The sequence below is a fragment of the Chrysochloris asiatica genome, unplaced genomic scaffold (genome assembly GCF_000296735.1).
Source record: "Chrysochloris asiatica unplaced genomic scaffold, ChrAsi1.0 scaffold00003, whole genome shotgun sequence".
NCBI lineage: Eukaryota > Metazoa > Chordata > Mammalia > Afrosoricida > Chrysochloridae > Chrysochloris > Chrysochloris asiatica.
In genome coordinates this window covers 6,681,207-6,701,466 of record NW_006408521.1, presented here as the reverse complement: position 1 = coordinate 6,701,466, position 20,260 = coordinate 6,681,207, and the positions used below count along the sequence as shown (strand labels likewise).

Sequence of the window (20,260 nt, the reverse complement as noted above, 5' to 3'; positions counted from 1 at the left end):
AGAATTGGTTGATGCTCAAACATTTCAAAAGGTATCATATGATCAAGATCTGATGGTGACTGACTGAAAGAGTCATACGACCACAAGATGCAAAACTTGAGGCTTACTTTCAAAGACCTCTTCTGGTTTTAAGAAATTTGTTGCTGTTAGGTGCCATCAAGTTGGTGCCGACTCATAGCAACCTTACGCACAGCAGAATGAAACACTGCCCGATCCTTAGCCAACCTCACTACTGTTGCCATGCTTGAGCCCATTGATGCTGCCACTTGGCCAATCCATCTAATTGGGGGGTCTTTCTCTTTTTCTCTGACCCTCCACCTTACCAAGCATGATATCCTTCTCCAGCAACTGGTCCTTTCTGACAATATGTCCCAAGTATGAGAGATGAAGTTTGGCCATCTTGGCCTTCAAGGAATTAGGAGGATATTTTATATATATATATAAATGAATGTAACTAACCTAAGACTTTTGTCCTTCATTGACTCATCTTGTAGTGAAGGTCATAGACATGAGTTTTAACCATTTATGCATGTTAGTTTAAGTTACCTGAAAAGCTGCAATTAAAACTATGTTTTAAAAGCCCTTCATCTTTTGGATGTCTACTATTGAAAAGGTTCTAAGGAATTCCTCAGTTAAAGCCTCAGTGGAAGGCAACCAGACTCTTTATAAGTCAAGAATCACCATTTAGGAAAAGAGATCAATGTTGCCTAAAAATTGGTAAAGTTTGCTCAAGGAAGAAGCCAACACATCCTAGGGTCATGGAATTCACTTCCTTTTATCCCATAGGGCATTCCTCTTCCACAATAAAGACACAGAATGATAAATGAATCTGGATTGGTCTCTTCATCAGCAATGGTAATATTGGTCTCTATAATTGTTCCAGTCAGTTCTCGGTAAGCGGCCTGTGGAAGTGGACAGCAGAGCTAGTTTCCTATCGCCACAGACCACACCTGGTATCTATTGCAAGAAAAGATTAAGTTGAACAATTTTAAAGAGTCACTGGTAACTAAATGCAGTAAAGGATAAAGTTCACTACTATATTATTTGAAATGAAAATGGCTAAAAATAAAAATGCAGTGAACTATGGGTGAGAAAAATCAGCATGTTACTATTCATGAATGAGTTGTCCATAAAAGTTCAACTGATGAAAATGTACTCAGCAACATGCGACAGTACAACACTGTATACACACAAAGTCTTACTTGGCAAGTCTTGAATTTCTAGTAACTTAGGACAGAATGAGGGAGAATAAAGAGCTACTTGTGTAAAATTTTAGTATAGATAGTGTAACAGCATCTGTTACCAGGGACAATGTATACTCCATTAACCAGACAGAAGAAAGCAGATGCATTATTCATTCTTCTTTTATTTTTGTTTGAAAAGATTGTTTATCTACTCTTGGTCATTCCAATGTAGTTTGAAATGATTCCACATTGCTTTAGTCCAGGAAGCAACAGTGTGGAAGTTAAAATCAGACAGATGAGAAAAAGGTTGTGGACTTGCTGTCCCACCTAGGCAAACACAGCAAGAAAAATAATCATGGTCATGAAAAACATTTTAGGCTCTTCTTCCTTTAGTGTAAAGAGGCATTTCTACCAGCCCACAGTAGTACTGCAAATTTTCAGTAGATTGCTGAAAATTTCATGAAATCTTTGCTGTTGCTCTGCTGTTTATTGGAGCCAAAAATTTTCGGCGCTAGGATAGGAACAAAATAATAAACAAAGCACAACATAAAAACACAAGAAATACCAGACAGATCAGATGGATCTAGGAAGGACATGGTCAGAAATACCAAAGAAACCACGACCAGGTTATCAGGTGGAAAACAGGCTCTTTCCCATCAGAGCACTTTGTCGACATCACCTATCCCCATCCCTGTAGTTATTCTTGAAGACTTGCTGCCTCTGCAGCCAGCAGGTTGGTGCTATGATTATCACCCTCCACCATCATCCCTGAGGTGCCACCCTCCAAGGTAACCCCCCACCTTAATTCCTCATGGTGAGCCCAGCCAGAATACAATCTTATTTTATAGATAATTGACACCATTTAATACTTAGAAAAATGTTCATGTCTATCAAGCGCTCAAAACATACTTGTTATACGTAAATACTTCTTCATAATTCCTGTGGCATGAAGATAATGTTTCAAGGGCAACTGACAGGAAAAAGAATCATGTGGTCTCAAAAATAACAGGAACATAGTTATTACAAGCTGAAATCATTATTTTTTTAAAGTTTATATATTGTTGTTGTTGTTGTTAGGTGTCATCGAGTTGGTACCGACCCATAACAACCTAATGCACAGCAGAACGAAACACTGCCCATTCCTGGGCCAGGCTCACTACTGTTGCCACACTTTAGTCCATTGATGCTGCCACTTGGCCAGTCCATCTCGTTGGGAGTCTTCCTCTTTTTCTCTGACCCTCCACCTTACCAAACATGATATCCTTCTCCAGCGACTGATCCCTCTTGACAATATGTCCGAAGTATGAGAGATGAAGTTTGGGTATGCTGGTCTCCAAGGAGCACTCTGGCTGTACTTCTTCCAAAATGGATCAATTGGTTCTTTTGGCAGCCCATGGCACTTTCAATATTCTCCTCCAACACCATAACACAAAGGCATCAATTCTTTTATGGTCTTCCTTATTCACTGTCTAGCTTTCACATGCATATGAGGTCACTGAAAATACCATGGCTTGGATCAGGCACACCTTAGTCCTCAAGGTGACATCTTTGCTACACAACACTTTAAAAAAAAGTGTTGTGTAGCAGGTTTGTCTAATGCAATATGTCATTTATTTTTTATGCACTCATATATGTGCATATATATTTGTACAAACACACACATATATATAACAACTGCTCATCTTAATTTAGTTCTTACACATCACATAGTGTGTCCATCAATGCAATTTATAATACATTTTTTGAAAATCAATATTCATCTTTTGCCGGGGACTTGCCTCGACATAGGGGTTCAGTTCACGAGGTGGAGATACCTGACAGCGATAGAGATATAGCAAGAATACACAGAAAGAGACAAAGAGAGAGACAAAGAGGCACCCCGAAACCAGGGTGAATGCTGGACTGGCATTAGGCAAATCCTGTGTTGCAAACATCTCAGCCATGAAGGCCGTAATATCCTGCATAGTGAACATCTTAACTAAACAGGCAGTATGGTTGCAAGGCTGGACTGTGCCCCCTGCGTGCTGTAACGCACGCCTTGCCTGTCGTAATGCCCGCAATGCCCGCACTGCCTGCTATGCCAGCAAAAAGCACCTGGATTCGTTCTGTGCCTCCTTTTATTTAGGGGAGGAACCATACACAAAGTTAGGAGGAACTAAGACAAGGTACAGCTGTCAATTTTACTTTTCCAGACATTCAGGCAACTTTACATCATATTTCGCAGGTTCGAATCTCATGACCTACGCAGCTTGGTTTCTCAAGCTTAATTAACATACCTTTTAGCACCTAGCCTCAAATGGAGGGAGGAAAGGGAGGATTGGGAGGATTCCCATTGTGTTGGCTGCCCAGCCCAGTTTCTTCAGGAAAAGAGGCGCCTGGGTGAATAGGTAGCACCTGGAAACACTTTAGGGAGGGCATTCCTATTGTCCTTGGAATAGACCATGGAGCCACCCAATTTACCTTGAATGAATTCTCTGAGGGAAGAACTTTGCCTGTTTGGAATTTTACAGTCTTGACTTTTAGGAAAATATTACATTTATCTGTGTATATCAAGGGCTTCATGTCTGCAATTAATAAAACATAACTGGACACTAAGATGAAAAATAATTTGTTATTAAACTGCCAGGTGGCTAGATCTGTTACACTCGGGTCTATAGGGCCTCGAACCTCTGACCAGGCCTTCACAGTCTGCAACAATCTTTCATAACTAAATATGAAATACCCACTAGGTCTTCATGTACCTTATGTAAATTATCTTGATTCTACATAATTGGAACTAAGAGCACTAGCATGAGTCAGAGAGAAATGATAATTACAAGAAGGCCTACAAAGCCTTTGCCAGTCAATGTAATGTAATCAGATACATGATATCAGATTGCAGGACCCAAAGAGCACAGTGTCAGTCCCTTGTATTTTACATGCATTTGCTACTTTTATCTAAGAACACATCATCTTATTATGTGACCATTTATTTAGTTATTTTTAGTCAATTATAATGTTATGGTGCTATTATTTTGTTGGGTTACAATTACATTAACTTTGCCTAAATTCAGCCATTATAACTAACAACAACCTCCATATCATAACACGTATCACTCCTTTAAGACTCATCCCAAATTTTACCTTCCTCGATATCACCCACACAATAGCTATGTTTCTGTCATAGAAACTGGGAGAAAAAACCTGACTACTCAACAACACTTAAGAATGACAATCATTTATGAAGGAATATACACAATAATCTATAATGATGGGAGTATAAAAGTTGAACAGAAAATTTCAAAGGACAGCTCAAGAAAACAAAGCAAAATAAAGTATTACAATGAAATGTACAAAGCCTAGGAGTCAGAAAACCAAAAGAAAAATCATGTAAGTAATTTTAAAACTGAAAGAATTAAAAAATTTGAGTCTTGGGTTCCAAATTTGAAGAAAACCATAGGCAAAATGTTTAATGAAGCATCAAAAGAACATGGAAGAAATACATGAGGCACTGTGACCAAAAAGATGTGGTCAGTGTTCAGCTACTTCATGAGGTAGCACATATCAACAATCAACAGTGTTAAAGTAAGAAGTTCAAGCTGCACTGTAGGAATGGTGAAAAACAAGGTTCTAGGAATTGATGGACTACACATTAAATGTTTCAACAAACTGAGGCAGCTCTAGAAGTGCACATTTGTCTATGCAAAGAAATGTGGAAGACAGCTACCTGCCAACCAGTTACATGAGATCTATCTATCTATCTATCTATCTATCTATCTATCTATCTATATACATATGGCAATTTCTAAGAAAGATTAAAACTTTTTATTACAAGAGAATGTGGAATGCTCCCTTTGGCAGCACGTATACTAGAACTGGAATGCAAGGATGACAGGCAAATTTGTGAAGCATTCATATTTTTTTTTAAAAAAATAAAATAAAAAACAAAAAAGAGAATATGGAGATCATTGAATAATATCATTAATATCACATGAAAGAAAAATTTAGTTGAAGATAATTTTTAAAATGGTTCCAACAGTACATCAAAAAGGAGCTACCAAAATTCAAGTCAGATTCAGAAGAAGACATGGAATTAGTGATAACAATGCTGACATCAGATAAATCTTGGCTAAAAGAAGATAATTCCAGAAAGATGTTTGCTTGTGTTTTATTAACTTTTTCAGATGTGTGGATCATAACAAATGATGGATAACACTATGAAGAATGGATATTTCAGGAAACTTAATTGTGCTTAGATAAACCTGTACATAGACCTGGAAACAAGAGCAGAACAGGAGATACTGAATAGATTCAAATCAGGAAAGGTATGCATCAGCATTGTATCTTTTACCATACTTGTTCAACCTGTATGCCGAGCAAATATCCCCAAAAGCTAGATTACATGAAGAAAAATGTGACATCAGTAATGGAGAAAAACTCATTATCAACCTGCCAAATGCAGATGACACAACCTTGCTTGCTGGAAGTAAAGAGGACTTACAATACTCATTGATGAAGATCAGACACTACAGCCTTCAGTGTGGATTGCACCACAATGTGCAGAAGATGAAAATCCTCAAAACTGGACAATATACAACCTCATAAACAGAGAAAAAAAATTGAAGTGGTCAAATACTTCATTTTGCTTGGATCCACAATCAATGCCTACTGTAAAAGACCTCTTTAAGGTTTTCATGAGCAAAAATGTCAGTTTGAGGACTTAAATATGCCTGACCCAAGCCATGGTATTTTAAATCACCTCATTTGTTGTTGCTGTTAAGTGTCATAGAGTCAGTTCCAACTCATAGTTACATATGCATGTGTAAGTTGGATAATGAATAAGGAAGACCATATAAGTTTCAATACATTTGATTCGTGGTGTTGGAGAAGAATATTGAAAGTACCATGAACTGCCAGAATCAAAAATAGGAACTGTGTTACAAGAAGTAGAGTCAGAATTCCCCTTAGAAGCAAGGATGGCAACGTTCATCTCTTGTACTTTGGATATGTTGTTAAGAGGAACCAGTCCCTCTAGAAGGACATCACACTTTGAGACCTGAAGGGTCAGTTAAAAACATAAGTATTGTGAAGATGGTACAGAACTGGACAGTGTTTCATTCCATTGTGCAGAGCGTCAGTATGAATCTGAATTTACTGGACAATAGCCAACAACAACATTCACTGATGACGAAAGATTATTCACAAATTATTTTAATAATTTCAATCAAAAATACTGTGGGTAACAGAGTAATAGCAATTGCTTAAAATAATTGATGTCAGAAATATATTAATGAAATTCAATAACTACTTTTAAGTCACATTTGTCAACAGAACTATTTTACACAATACAAATATTCTCATGGATAAGTGATTTTAATTTTTTTTTATTTAATGAGCCTACAGGAATAAATTTATGCCTCATGAAAAATGTATTTATTTCAACTGTGTATTCATATAAGATGCCTAAAATACTTGAAAAGAAATTAACATAACGGGCAGTATGGTATTATTTTACATAATGTGATCTTCAAGTTTTAAAGCAATAACTTATCAATAGAATTTATAAAAAGTGGCTATATATTTATAACTGAAATATAAGGTCATGAATATACCTGGGGTTTCTAGGACTGAGGAAATCACACAGAACATGCTGCAGTATTGTTATCAAAGTTATATGAATAATGTTTTTGTAAGTCAGTCAATCATTAGTAAGGAGTCATTAGCATTATTTGTCACAGACCTTCTGTTTGGAACCAGAAAAGCCAAGAAAATGAAATGCATTACAAGCTTGTACCCTAAGGCAAAACCATAAAATGAAATCCATAGCATTTGAGTTGCTTTATTGCTAGTTTAAGGTTTATCTTAATTGTCCTGCCATTTATTCCTGATTGAAAGGCTAGTTATTGACTCAAAACAGAATGATGTATTTGTAGAAAGCTATGGTTTTTTTCTTTCACATTTAAAGATAATTATAATTTTACTTTAAGGGAAATATTGCCACTTCAATTATGGGACTCTATAAATCAAACTGAGCTATAAAACTGCATATTGTTGCTGTTGTTCTACATAAAAATAAAAGAATAGGGATGGCTTTGAGGCAAAAATATCCATATAAGCTTCTGTGCAATTCTCCTGGACAAAGAATCCTTAAAACCACTTTGGGACCAACAGAACTCTGTCCTGAAACCCAGAAGAGACTGAGTTGGTCTGGGGAGCAGATAATATAAACATGTTCAATAAGAAGTCATCATTTTGAAATAACACATTAAAAATAGTGATGCATTCACATTGGTCTCTCTTTTGTGAAAAGTAGTATCATTATGGGAGCAAAGAAAGAACATATAGATACCTGCCAAAATAAGGAGCAGAAGACAAATAAAAACCACAGAATCTGAAATGCTAGAGAGTTTGCAATGAAGCAGGAATGAGAAATTAACACCAGCTTCTTGGTAAGTGAGGAATCCCTCAAAATTCTCTCAAAGTAAGGGGTGTTTGGACTAGTAAACTTATTTTCCCTATTTTTAAACAAAGTTGATAATCTTTTTCTTCTTCTCACACATCTCTTTGATATTTTAGGTCATGTATCTTAACACTTTTACCAACATTTTAAATTAAATACTTATTATTCATTATCCCTGATACATGATTTGTTTTTTGTTGTTAAGTGACGTATGTTGTTGTTGTTGTTATGTGCCATCGAGTCGGTTCCGACCCATAGCGACCCTGTATAGGGTTTCTGAGGGTGTAAATCTTTATGGGAGTAGAAAGCCTCATCTTTCTCCCGCGGAGCAGCTGGTAGTTTCGAACCACTGACCTTAAGGTTCGCAGCCCGATTTGTAACCACTACGAGTCAGTTCCTAATTATAGCTACCGTGTATAGGGTTTCCAAGTAATGGCTGGTTGTTTTGAACCACCAACCTTGAGGTTGTAATCAACTTTGTGGTCCAGTGCTTATTATCCAGTGCCACACCAGGACTCCAATATATGCTTACTTATTAGAGTAGTAAGTATTCTTTTTGAAATCTTTTGTATACATTATTATGTTTAAAGATGAACTCTTTTGAAATTCTTCTAGACTGCACTCGATTGTGTAATACTACCACACATGCTACTTGGTAACAGTAAGTATGATACGTAGACAGATAGACATTACATTATCACTATTAGTTTATCTTGATTAGTTTATCTTGATCTTACATTGAAGTAAAGAGTTCCTGAGGGAATGAATCTTGCTTCTTTATATTTGTCTCCTGAATCCTATTAAAGCACTTGGTACATTATCGATACAATGACACTATCATTATAGTTACTGTTAAGGTAATGAATGATGTAGCACAGATTCCAAGAAAAACAAATCTCTGTAGGCCCTGAATTTGTAAACATGAATTTCTGAGTCTAGAGTTCACTGAGGACAAAAGGGAAAATAACATAGTTCTGATTTATATGGCTATGGTTAATCTTCACTATAAAACATAGGAGTCTCTGGATGGTGCCAGTGATTGCACAGTGGCCGTCTAAACACAGCCTCACATGCCTCAGAAGACACACTTGGCTGTCTGCTTTCAAAAGGTCACAGCTTTGAATATCCCATTTAGTAGTTTTACTCTACACCTGTGTGAATTAAATTTCTGTTTATTTCTAGAACACATGATAGAGGTTTAACCTACAAGGTAGGTGTTTCAAATCCATCAGCTGCTCCTCAGAAACCCTATACAGAGTTGCTATGAGTAGAAACGAACTGGATGGCACTTAACAACAACAACAAAGACCATAAGGCAGCTCATTCTGAAGCAGGACAGAACCTTTGGAAAATTAACTAATTAACCTCAATTTACATAACATCTTATGATTTGTATAACTAATGAACTAGGAATTATTATAGGTCATGGTTGTTGATGTTTAGTGCTGTCAAGTGAGTTCCGACTTGTAACGACCTTGTATAGGGTTTCTGAGAAACAGCTGGTGGGTTTGAACTGCCACCATTTCAGTTAATAGTCCAGCGTCTATCCACACCAGTACTCATGAACAGTCATCAATAAATGGAACTACATCTGAAATGTATATGCATTTTGTTTTTCAAACTCAAGAAGCAAAGATCAATCAAGAAATGTTAACAAAAGTGTTTAACGTATTAGGCATTAAACAAACTCACAGTTACCTTTTAGGATTATTGTGTTTCTGAGATATTTGATGAATATGCTAATTTGCCTCACCTCTACAAGCCAAGCACACTGAGACACATACAAGTATATATATGTGCAATAGCTAAACTTTTATTAGCCTTACCTTACAGTAATTTGACTTATATTGTTGTTCTTAAGTACCATCGAGTCAGTTCGACTCATGGTGACCCTGAACAGAGTTTCCAAGGAATGGCTGGTAATTTTGAACTAAATACATTTATTTCTGGTAAAGCATTTAAAAATATTCACAGTAGAGAGTCCAAATAGCAAGTTGTATGGCCTAAACAGTGAAATTTTCTTTCTCGAGCAAGCTGCTCATTACTTTCAAATAATGATGACAAACACAGTTTTCAATTACTCTTTACTGTTTATTTGTTATTTCAATAATACAATTTACATGATATAATTTAAAGTTACTCTACTCTTTAAACTCATGGTTTAATCAATTCAACTTATAATTTGAAGCATCCTCTGTAATTTTATAAAAAATATAATTGCCTGCAATTTAAAGATTTAAAAATCTAAAAGATTTGCTCTGCTCGTCTTACAAAATTTAATTATGTATGTGATATATAATCATTGAATACAATCTAATTTCTTTAATTCGAAAGATACACTGTGTACAATCTGGTTTTTCAGATGATTTAGTTGGTACCTACATTAGATCACTAAAGGAGATTTACAACACATGAAAAGAAGTGATTCATCTGTATGAATATCAATTGCTGTACTGATAAAATACTTTTACATTGCATTCTCTCCCTTCTACTCCCATATGTTCCTATCTTCACACTACCTGGGTTCTTCTTGTTACTAAGTGCTATAGAGTCAGTTCCAACTCATGGTGACCCTGCAAAGGGTTTACAAGGAGTGACTGCTGGGTTTGAACTGCTGGCTTTGTGGTTAGCAGTCCAGATCTTATCTTCCAGCATCATACCTGGGCTCTTGTCTCCTAGTATCCATAAGCTTGTTCTGGCTCTCCCCCTCCCTTCTAAGTTCTTGTCCTTTCTAAAGGATCTGATAGATAGAACACTGTAATAGGATTTCCAGGAACACTCCAAGTGTAAAAGGTGAATGGTCTTAGATCTTGTTTCCCACTTCATACTCTATCTAGCCCTCTAGTCTTGTTGTTGTTGTTGTTGTTAAGTGCCGTCGAGTCGTTTCCGACCCATAGGGACCCTGTACAGGGTTTCCGAGGTTGTAAATCTTTATGGGAGTAGAAAGCCTCATCTTTCTCCCGAGGAGCGGCTGGTAGTTTCGAACCGCTGACCTTAAGGTTCGCAGCCCGACTCGTAACCACTACGCTAATTTTCTTACGACTTCTATACTTTAAAAGTGGCTGTAGGACTAGAAAAAGATGGATTTCTTAAGTGCAAAAAAATACTAAAAACCTGAATGGAAGTAGTATTAACCCCACTGTTGCTGCCATTGCTCATATTCTGTGCTACCCCCTTTCACTACTTGGCTCTTGCTTGTTTCAGTGTGGTAAATTACACGTCTCTGGAAAGTCAAAGATTTTTGGATTCAAACAGACATGAACTTAAATCTTGAAGTTTTTCATTTATGGATTATGTCATTGGAAAATAAAAACACATTGTGTTATATATTTGTCTTTGCAAAATGGGGATAATTCTAATATCATAGAAATGTGCGAAATAAATATGATAACATTAAAAAATTTAAAATCACTAATTTAAAAATATTTTTCTTCTATCTTTAAGACAAAACATCAGTACAAGAAGCCACACAATCCAGATGCACTTAGCAGTAACGAATTCACTGGAAATACAAGAGAAAGTAAAAAGTATTGCCTTTTCCCTTGAGGGTTCCACAAGGCATGCACACAGATCTCCTTGAAATTTAAAGAGACAGTTTCCAATTTAAACCAAGTGGCCACAGCCGGCCCTCAACTGTTTCCAACTAGAAAAAAGGCCTGAATGGGGATTGTGGAGCAGGACAAGCAGACAAAAGAGGAAATAAGCCAAAAATTAAATCCTAAGTAATGTCAAAACAACCAAAAGTGGTTTCTTGAAATTTCTCAGGAAGAAGAGTGAAAAGGGAAACCCATTTCCTGATCACATCTACCTGGAGGGATTCAGAAAGCATGATAAAAAAAAAATTATTGCGTCTTGAGTTCCAGTTCATATAAGCATGGGCTTATTCCAAACCAAACATGCTTACAAATATTTCAGCAGTGGATGGCTGCAGACAAGTTCTGTCAGCAACACATTTGTCTTAATCTTGTTGTTTTTAAATTCTGTCAAGTTGGTTCTGATTCAAAGAAACTCAAGTAGGTTTCCCAAGGAGTGGTTGGTGGGTTTGAACCATTCACCTTGCAGTTAACAGTCTAGTTTAAGCAAAATAGTGGATTCTGAGAATAACTGTTATGCCAGTTAAATTCAAGGTAGTGAGTTTAGCTCAGAAGGTTATGATGGTTCTCTTTTGAAATTTCAAAGAGGTAATTTTGATATATTTTCTTCAAGACACAGGACAATCACTGTGGTTATTATGAAGAAATTTTTGAAAATTTGAAACTGCATTGATGAGAAAAAGGTCAGGAAAATGCACCACAGAATTTTTGTCCACGATGACAATTCACCTGCTCATTCTTCAAGGGTACCAAGAGCTCATTCTTCAAGGGTACCAAGAGCTCATTCTTCAAGAGGATCAGAAGCTGCATTTTGAGACTATTGCTGGGAAAACGTACTCCCTCCAACCTACAGCTCTAATCTTGCCCCTTCAGATTGCTTATTGTTCTCAAAACTCTTAAAGGAACATGCTATGTGTCCCTCAAGAATACTAAATCTGCCATTTTGCTGTGATATGAATTAAAGCACCTAGAATTATTCTAAGAAGGGCTGAAGAGGTAGAAACACCACCTTTAGAAGTGTATAGGGTTAGAGAGAAGATATGTTGAGACACAATAGCTTCATATCTTGATAATTTTGTGTAATGAAAGTTTCTGATTTTGTAGCAGTATTTTTGACTTACCATTGCATACTTTCCAGAGGATTGTATATTATTTCACAGATACAAAGAATCATGGCAGCATAATATTAATGTATACAAAGATTGAAAATGGTTTGTTATTGCCTTGACATTTCTGCTTATGAAATTACTCCTTACATTATTATGTATCAGCTATTAAGTTGAATTAAAATCTTCTCTGAGTGTCAATGAGCTTCCTATATGCTTAATGATAGCTTTATATACACATACGTATTTTTACTAAAACCAACCACAAATAACAAAGCTTTTGTAACATAGCTTACTTTTTGAAGGAACTCGGAGGTTGGCTAAAACCACTTCCAGGGAATCAGCTTGGACTCGAAGTACATAGTTTTTCATTGTCTCATAGTCCAGAGGAGCATTTACATAAATAACACCTGTGATGTTATTGATTTCAAATGAACCTAGAATTTAAAAGACAATTCCATTGGTCATTTAGTTTACACTGTAAACTAGAAGGAGTTATTTTACAAAACTGCTGGGATTTAAATAAGAAAACAATACTAAAAACATCTATTAGTAAAAAGAACAATGCATATAGTGACAAGAGGATGGCTAGTTTTTCCAAACGATATTCTAGCTCTTGAAATGATCAATTTCAGTGTTTCTGTAAATGCTTGCCGTTCTTAAAATTCTAGCAGTTCTGTTGTTGTGTACAAGTTTTGCGTTTGTTGTTTTTTTTAAAGCTCATATAATGTCTGAGGTAAGATGACTTAGTTGGATGGTTCTGACTCAGGTTTTCCTGACATTTACAGATGGTATCAACTGGGCTGCATCATCTAAAGGCTTAATATCACAGGAGGATCTACTTATTTGATGACTCTCAAGATGGCTCTCTCACATGGTTGTGATAATAGTGCTAAATTCCTTGTTGGCTTTTGGCTGAAGGGCAACATTTAGCTGGAACTCATTAAATGGGCCTCTTCACTGGATTACTTAAATATCTTCATAACATGTCAATGTCTTCTCCCAGAGAGAGTAATCTTACCTTCAAATAGGAAGCTTATAACTCACTTTCTGAAGTCAGACACTGCCCGTTTTGCTTTTTCCTGTTTATTAGACGTCATTTAATCGGATTCACACATATATAGAGAGGAAGTCGGCTTCTTCTCTTGAAGGGGGTGGGAGGGTTGAGGAAATGAATGCCTTTGTGGACATTTTCAAAACAATATAATTTCTTTCCGTTTTATAAAATTTTGAAGCATCTCTTTAAATATTGTTTCTGTCCCCATTTTCTCTTCTCTCCTTATGAAACCCAAAATACCAGCTTTAACTTTTGACTATATATAGCCTTGTTTTCCTTATGTTCTTTTCTTCTTTCCTCTTTTTTTCAACAAATTTGGCTGTCCATGGGTAATTCTGGGTAATTCCTTCAGGTATCTTTGACTTAATACTTTCCTGGCCAGCTGAGATACACATGGTGATTATTTATCCAATGAACACTTTTTTGTCATTGTCGTATCTATTTTTTTTTTTTTTTAATTTTGGCAAACACAGAGGTTTAAAATAAGGTCATTTCAGCAATTTTTACATGGACAGTGTATTGACAGTAAATATGTTCATGATACTGTTCCTCCATCAACAGTAACTGTACTCAATTTTTTCTACAACTCTTATGAGTTCTTAATTTCAGTTTTTGTATTTTTTACCTCTATAATATTTATCTCCATTAAAAAGATAACCTCTAGTTTCCTGCTTGAATTTATGTATTTTATTTGTTTAAACTTGTCAAATAGCATAATTTTAAGGTCTATTTTATTTTCCTGAATGTACATTTACAGCTAGGTATGACTGGAGGATGCAACCAGGGACTTACTCTGTGCTTTACTTTTTTGGAATCTTAACACAAAACTGGACTACTGATTAGGACTACTTCTCATAGTTGGCCACTGAGCTTCAATGTTTGCTACAATGATTCACTTCTCTATGCTTTTGCTTTGTGGATCTGACTCGATGACTGTCTTTTGTTACTGCTCTAAAACTTCCAGACATCTTTTGCACAACATTTCTGGCCATTCTCAGTATGAATGTTTTTTCCTAATCACTTAATCTCCAGCAACAAACATTCTTGCTTGGTTTTATTTTTTAAATATCTGTTCTTGTTTTGATAGGTAAAAAAATACACAGCAAAGCATAAACCCATTCTTCAGTTTCAACACATACCACTGAGCAACACTGATTTTATTCTCCCAATAGCATAGCCATCTCACCCACATTTTCTGAATCGTTCCTCCCTCACTGATATTCACTTCTTTCTCAAGTTCCTATCTAATCTTTCACGATGCTACTGGAACTTTGCTCCCATATAGATAGTTATGAACAAAAAACATACTACTCAAGAGATATATATTTTCTTTTTTTTTACTAGTTAAGCTAAACATTTGCTTGGTTTTAAAAACACTTCAGGGCTTAGTTTTGGTTTGTGGTCTAATGATTGTCTTAGGACAATATTTTCAGTGGTTTATCCAACCTTCATGACTCTAGGAAGTGTAGAATCTATTAGAAACTTAGATTATATTCAGCTTTTCCCCCTTTTGATGATTATTCTTTTGAAAATGTGTTGAGTAATTGCATCTGGGCACCATCCAGTTCCTCTGGTCTCACGGCACAGGAGGCACTTGTTCCTGGAGGCAGTTAGCCACACATTTCACAGTCTCCTCCTATTTTTATCTACCCTTCCTTTGTTGTTTCAGGCAAACAGAAACCATCACTGCTACACAATGACCTAAGAAGTAGAATAAAAATACTAAACATGTTATTGTTGTTAAGTACTATGGAGTTTGTTCTGACTCAGCGACCCTATATAGGGCTTTCAAGGAATGGCTGGTGGGTTTGAACAGCCAACCTTACGTTCAGCAGTCCAGTACTCATACTTCAATGCCACATGGGGACTCTAAACATGTTACTACATCAGGAAAACTTTTTATATTCTTTTTTGATATTTCATTTTAATGATAGCATTATTTGGTTATATATATATATATTTATACACATATATTGAGAGAGAAGAGAGAGAGAGTGTGTGAGTGTTCTGATATATACACATATATTGAGAGAGCTAGAGTGTATGAATGTCCTGGTGTGGCACTGTGGGTTAATGCACAGGACCAAAAAGTGGTTTGATCCTCAAGGTTGGTGGTTCAAGCTCACCAGCCACTCCTATACAGGGTCATTATGGGTTGGAACCAACTCTACAGCACTTAACAATATTATATACACGTAGAGTTTTTAGGTTTTAGTCTGATTAGGAATCTATAGTTACCATTGCATTTAACATGGGCACCATTTTATTACAATAAGTAGAGCTAATACTATTTCCCTCTAAAATTAGTTATGAACACATATTCACTGGTTTATGATGAATGCACATGTTAAGGAATCAACTTACCCGCTTCATTGCCGGAAACAATGGAGTAAACAATACTCTGATTGATGGCTGCAGCAGAAATTACACCGACCATGGTTCCTCTGGTTGCAAGTTCACTTACTGGAGGAGGTCTGCAGATTTAGAGTAAATGATTTAGAGACGATGATTTACTTTTATGGTCCATTCTCATATCATTGAGTTTTGAATTTAACAACAGATAATTTAAACATGGTATATGTATGCGCATATAACACATTCATGTGCCAACATAATGCACCCGTCCCAAGACGGGTTCAATACCATGCAAATGCTCTTGTTTTAGAGTGTCTCCCTCTTAATTTAGGCTAAAACATATGGTTGTTGTTGTTATTGTTAAGTGGCGCCAAATTGGTTCTGATGCATGGCGACCCTGTATAGGGTTTTCGAGGAGCGACTGGTGAACTTAAACTGCTGAACTTGCATTCAAATTGACTTTTCAGTCCAGCACATTGTACTCTAATATCTACTAAATGTTGCATAACACTCTTTTTACTGGTCTCTTAAACAATATCTGGATTAAAAGTAATAGATGTATACTATTGGTTACCTGAACTGTTTAAAATAAAATGTTGCTCTAGTGTTTTGTTAAATATATTAAAGGAAATGATTCCAAATGTCTCTATCTCATTCTTATTTTTGCCTAACTGTAAAACTCTTAACTGTATAAAAATATTTGAATAGATAACTTGTCATAACATTTACCTCTCTAAATTGAATTACTTATTTGCTTTACTTTAACAAGGGCATGACCTCAGTACTATAACATTATTATGTGTTGTCTTCCTCAAAAGGTATGTTGAAGTTCTAACCTCTGCAACCAGTGAATGTGACCTTGCTTGGGGAAATTGGGTTTTTCCTTGGATATTTTTTCATTTAAATTGACAAATTAGACCATGACAAGATGAGTCCTAATCCTAACTCTGTCTGAGTGGCATCTTATAAAAAAGAAAGATCATCACTGAAGCTGAAGCAGACACACATGGGGAAGACAGAATGCAAGGGTCCTTCTACAAACCAAAGAATTGAACAAAACAAAAAAACACCCAGGGTTTCTAGAAAATGAGGGAGACAAGGGAAAACGTTCCCTAGGAACCAGTGGAAAGAAAACTTAGCCCTGTCATTGCCCTGAATCCAGACTGCTAAATCAGACCTATGAGAAAGAAAAAGAAAAAAAAAAAAAATCTGGTTTTTAAATCCAGCCCTACAAACCAGACAGGTATCTATCTAATATTAAAAAATATATTTTCAAAGGCACATTATTTTATTCTCACAATTTCAATTTTATTTCCAAATGTTGGTCCCTCATAAATCAAAGAGAAATGATCACTCTATTATAATTTATAACAAATAGTTTCTGTCAACTGGCTTTAATAGAATTAGAAAATTATTAAATAGTGGTTTTTAACAATCGAAGGTTTTAACAATATCTCTGGCATCTTTTTCTAGTTCAGTCTCTCTGATTATTACATCCGGTTTCCATAAGCGTTAGCTACTATTTTCAGGCCAGTAAGACAAATACTAAGGAGCTCTGGTAGCGTAGTGGTTACGAATCGGGCTGCTAACCTCAGGGTCAGCAGTTTGAAACTACCAGCTGTTCTGCAGGAGAAAGATGAGGCTTTCTGTTCCTGTAAAGATTTACAGCCTCAGAAACCCTGTACAGGGTCACTATGAGTCAGAGCCAACTCCATGGCACAGAACAACAACAACAAAGACAAGTACTACTGCCATTTCTTTTATAACATTTCGTGGTAGTTTTCTTAAAGCTTACTTCTTTCAGTGTTACTCTTTATTTTTATCTCTGTCCTCTCAGTTGTTCTAATTTGGATAAGAAGATTGTGAAGATTGTTTTATACCTTTAATGAAGTATTTTATGATAAACCCTAAATTACCTATTATAATCTGAAAAATTAATTACGTATGGCTCATTTACAAACATCTTATCCAAATTATCTAAATTGCTATGTTCTTTATCAGTATACTTTTCTTTCTTGAGTGACTGGTTCCTTTTGATAGCATGTTCAATGTAAGTGAGATGAAGGTCTGTCCTTTTGTCCTTCTCAATGCTTGCGCTGAGATTTTAGATAAACTAGGTCTTAATTTAATTTTCTCTTTTTCTAGAACTTCTAAAGTTTTAAATCAAAATGTTCCCACTAATTAAGAGAGCACTTTGTTGTTGTTGTTAAGTGCCATTGAGTCAGTTCCGACCCATACCAACCTTGTACAGGGTTTCCAAGAAGCAGCTAATGAACTTGAACTGCTGACCTTGCAGTTCAAATGACTTTGCAGTCCAGCGCATTAAACCATAGCCCCACACCAGGACTCCAAGAGAGCACTTAGGTTAGTAAAAGATACAGTTGCCTAGGTAAACTTCTGTAAAGGAAAAAATTCTAAGACATCACAGTTTTATTCTACAAAATTTCAAAATGGCAAAATTGCCTTTTTTATTCTACAAAAAAAGACAATTTTGCCATTTTGAAACTATATGATAGTTGTTTGTATTGTTTTTAAATGCCATGAAGTCAGTTCCAACTCATTGTGATTTTATATATGGTTTCCAAGGAGCGGCTACTGAGTTTGCACCAGCAATTTTGTAGTTAGAAGTACAGTGCTGATCCTACAATGCCACACCAAGGCTCCACTATGGCAGTTGTTGATGTTGTTGTTATTAACTGTTGTCTAATCAGTTCTGATTCATAGTGATGCTATATAGGGTCTACGAGGAGCAACTGGTAGGTTTGAACCACTGACTTTGTGGTTACAAGTCAAGGATTTACCCTATATCACCACACAGGACTCCAGAGGTGGGATACATTACCCTTAATTCCACCATGACCTTGATCTAACGTACAGGAGAATCCCAAGGGTGTAGCAAGCACCATCATTTATCTCACAAGATATAAAAGGAGAAACTTGAGCAGACAAATCAGAGCCCACTACCACCAAAGCAGTAGGGCAAGGAGTGGAGCACATCATCTGGGTCTGGAGCCCTAGCACTGTAAAACTCCTAGATCCATGGAATGACTAATACCAAGACACACAGAGATCACCAAGGAATGTTAGGGCTACAGATGCTGAAAAGAGACACCGACCTTTCCCCAGAATGAGTGCTCTGCATTTGGACTTCAATCTAGTCTCCTAAACTGGGAAGGAAGAAATTTCTGTTTGTTAAACTCATCCACTTGGTGGTATTTCTGTTATAGCAACACAAGACAGCGAACACAGAATTTGGTACTGAGGATGCGGTGCTGCTTCAGTACCCTAAACTATAGAGGCAGTTTTAGAATTAGGTATTAAGCAAAGGCTGAAAGAATACTAAACCACCTAAATAGCAAAAGCCTTGATTGCCTAGAAGAAACTGGTGGAATTATGTTTGCCAAGAGCAATTCTGGTGAGGGTTCAGAAGGAAGTGAAACTGTAAAATTGGAGACAACATAGCTGGTAAGTGAGAAGTAGTGGTAGAGACACTGTAGCACAGAATCAGAGGACTGACATAAGACTGCACAGAAACCAACCCCATAGCGCCAGAAAGCTGAGTGCCTTCCTGGTGGAGTGGGGAACCTTCGGGCACTTGGTGAAGTTACCATATGGAGTGGTTCACATGTCAAAGAACTGAAGGCAACTTCTGATTCACAGCTAGCAATGAACCATAGCCCTCAATACAACATATTGAGGCCACCTTAAAGACTGCCACAAATAAATGGGGCTTGCAAACAAACACATAAGTTTGGAGTTGAACTCTTCCCCATTAGAACCTCAGGTGAGAGCCCAGTATTAGCAGCACCGTCATTGCAACCTTGTGAGATACTATGAAGCAGAGACTACTGGAAAACCATGCCTGAATCTCTGAGCCACATAAATGGCTAGATAATAAATGTGTGCAGTTTTAAATCAGTAAGTTTCTGTTATATATCAATAGGCAACAAATACACATGCAGTGGATATTACAGCCATTAATTATTGTTAATATATTGTATGTCTGGTTACATAAAAGTTATTAAAATTTTGGTGCAAGAAAAATATTTTTGTTACATTCTGGGATAATTTTTAAAAAATGGAAGTCATTTTTCTTTCTTTTTTTAAAGTATATATTGCTTAAATTGTATATTTGTCTATCACATTAGTACATGAAATGACAGCTAAATTGTATACTCTCTATAGTTAATCTGCTTCTCAAAGTTTATTAAGTATAGAAACACAATGTCGCAGCTAATGTACTTTTAGCTCTTAAATTACAAAAATGGTAACAATTATTTCAAATACTAAGACAATCATTTTGTGAAAATTTTTTCTACCTCAACTGCGAAATCAAAATGGAAATAATTAATACTAGAAAAAGCAACTGGCATAATTGGAGAAACAATTTAAAGTCTTCCACTCAATTTAAAACACACCACTAAAAGCATTTAAAATTGTATTTGTTAGTAAATGCTTAAAATGGATTTACTTCTAGACAAAACATTGTCTTATTAACCTTTGTCTTGTTCTGACACACTTCTTAC

General features: G+C 36.1%; 1 protein-coding gene and 1 pseudogene across 3 annotated transcripts in view; both read right to left on the bottom strand.

The window, feature by feature from the left end:
* Positions 1-20,260, bottom strand: part of PCDH15 (protocadherin-related 15) — a 1,066,306-nt gene that overhangs the window by 177,564 nt on the left and 868,482 nt on the right. For all 3 annotated transcript variants that reach the window (XM_006831105.1, XM_006831106.1, XM_006831104.1), the window contains 2 exons: positions 15,744-15,853; positions 12,619-12,759 (listed from right to left, as the gene is read on the bottom strand). In XM_006831105.1, coding sequence (XP_006831168.1) covers positions 12,619-12,759; positions 15,744-15,853 — 251 coding nt within the window. The remainder of the gene's footprint in view (positions 1-12,618; positions 12,760-15,743; positions 15,854-20,260) is intronic.
* LOC102826409 lies at positions 1,351-1,947 on the bottom strand (annotated as a pseudogene).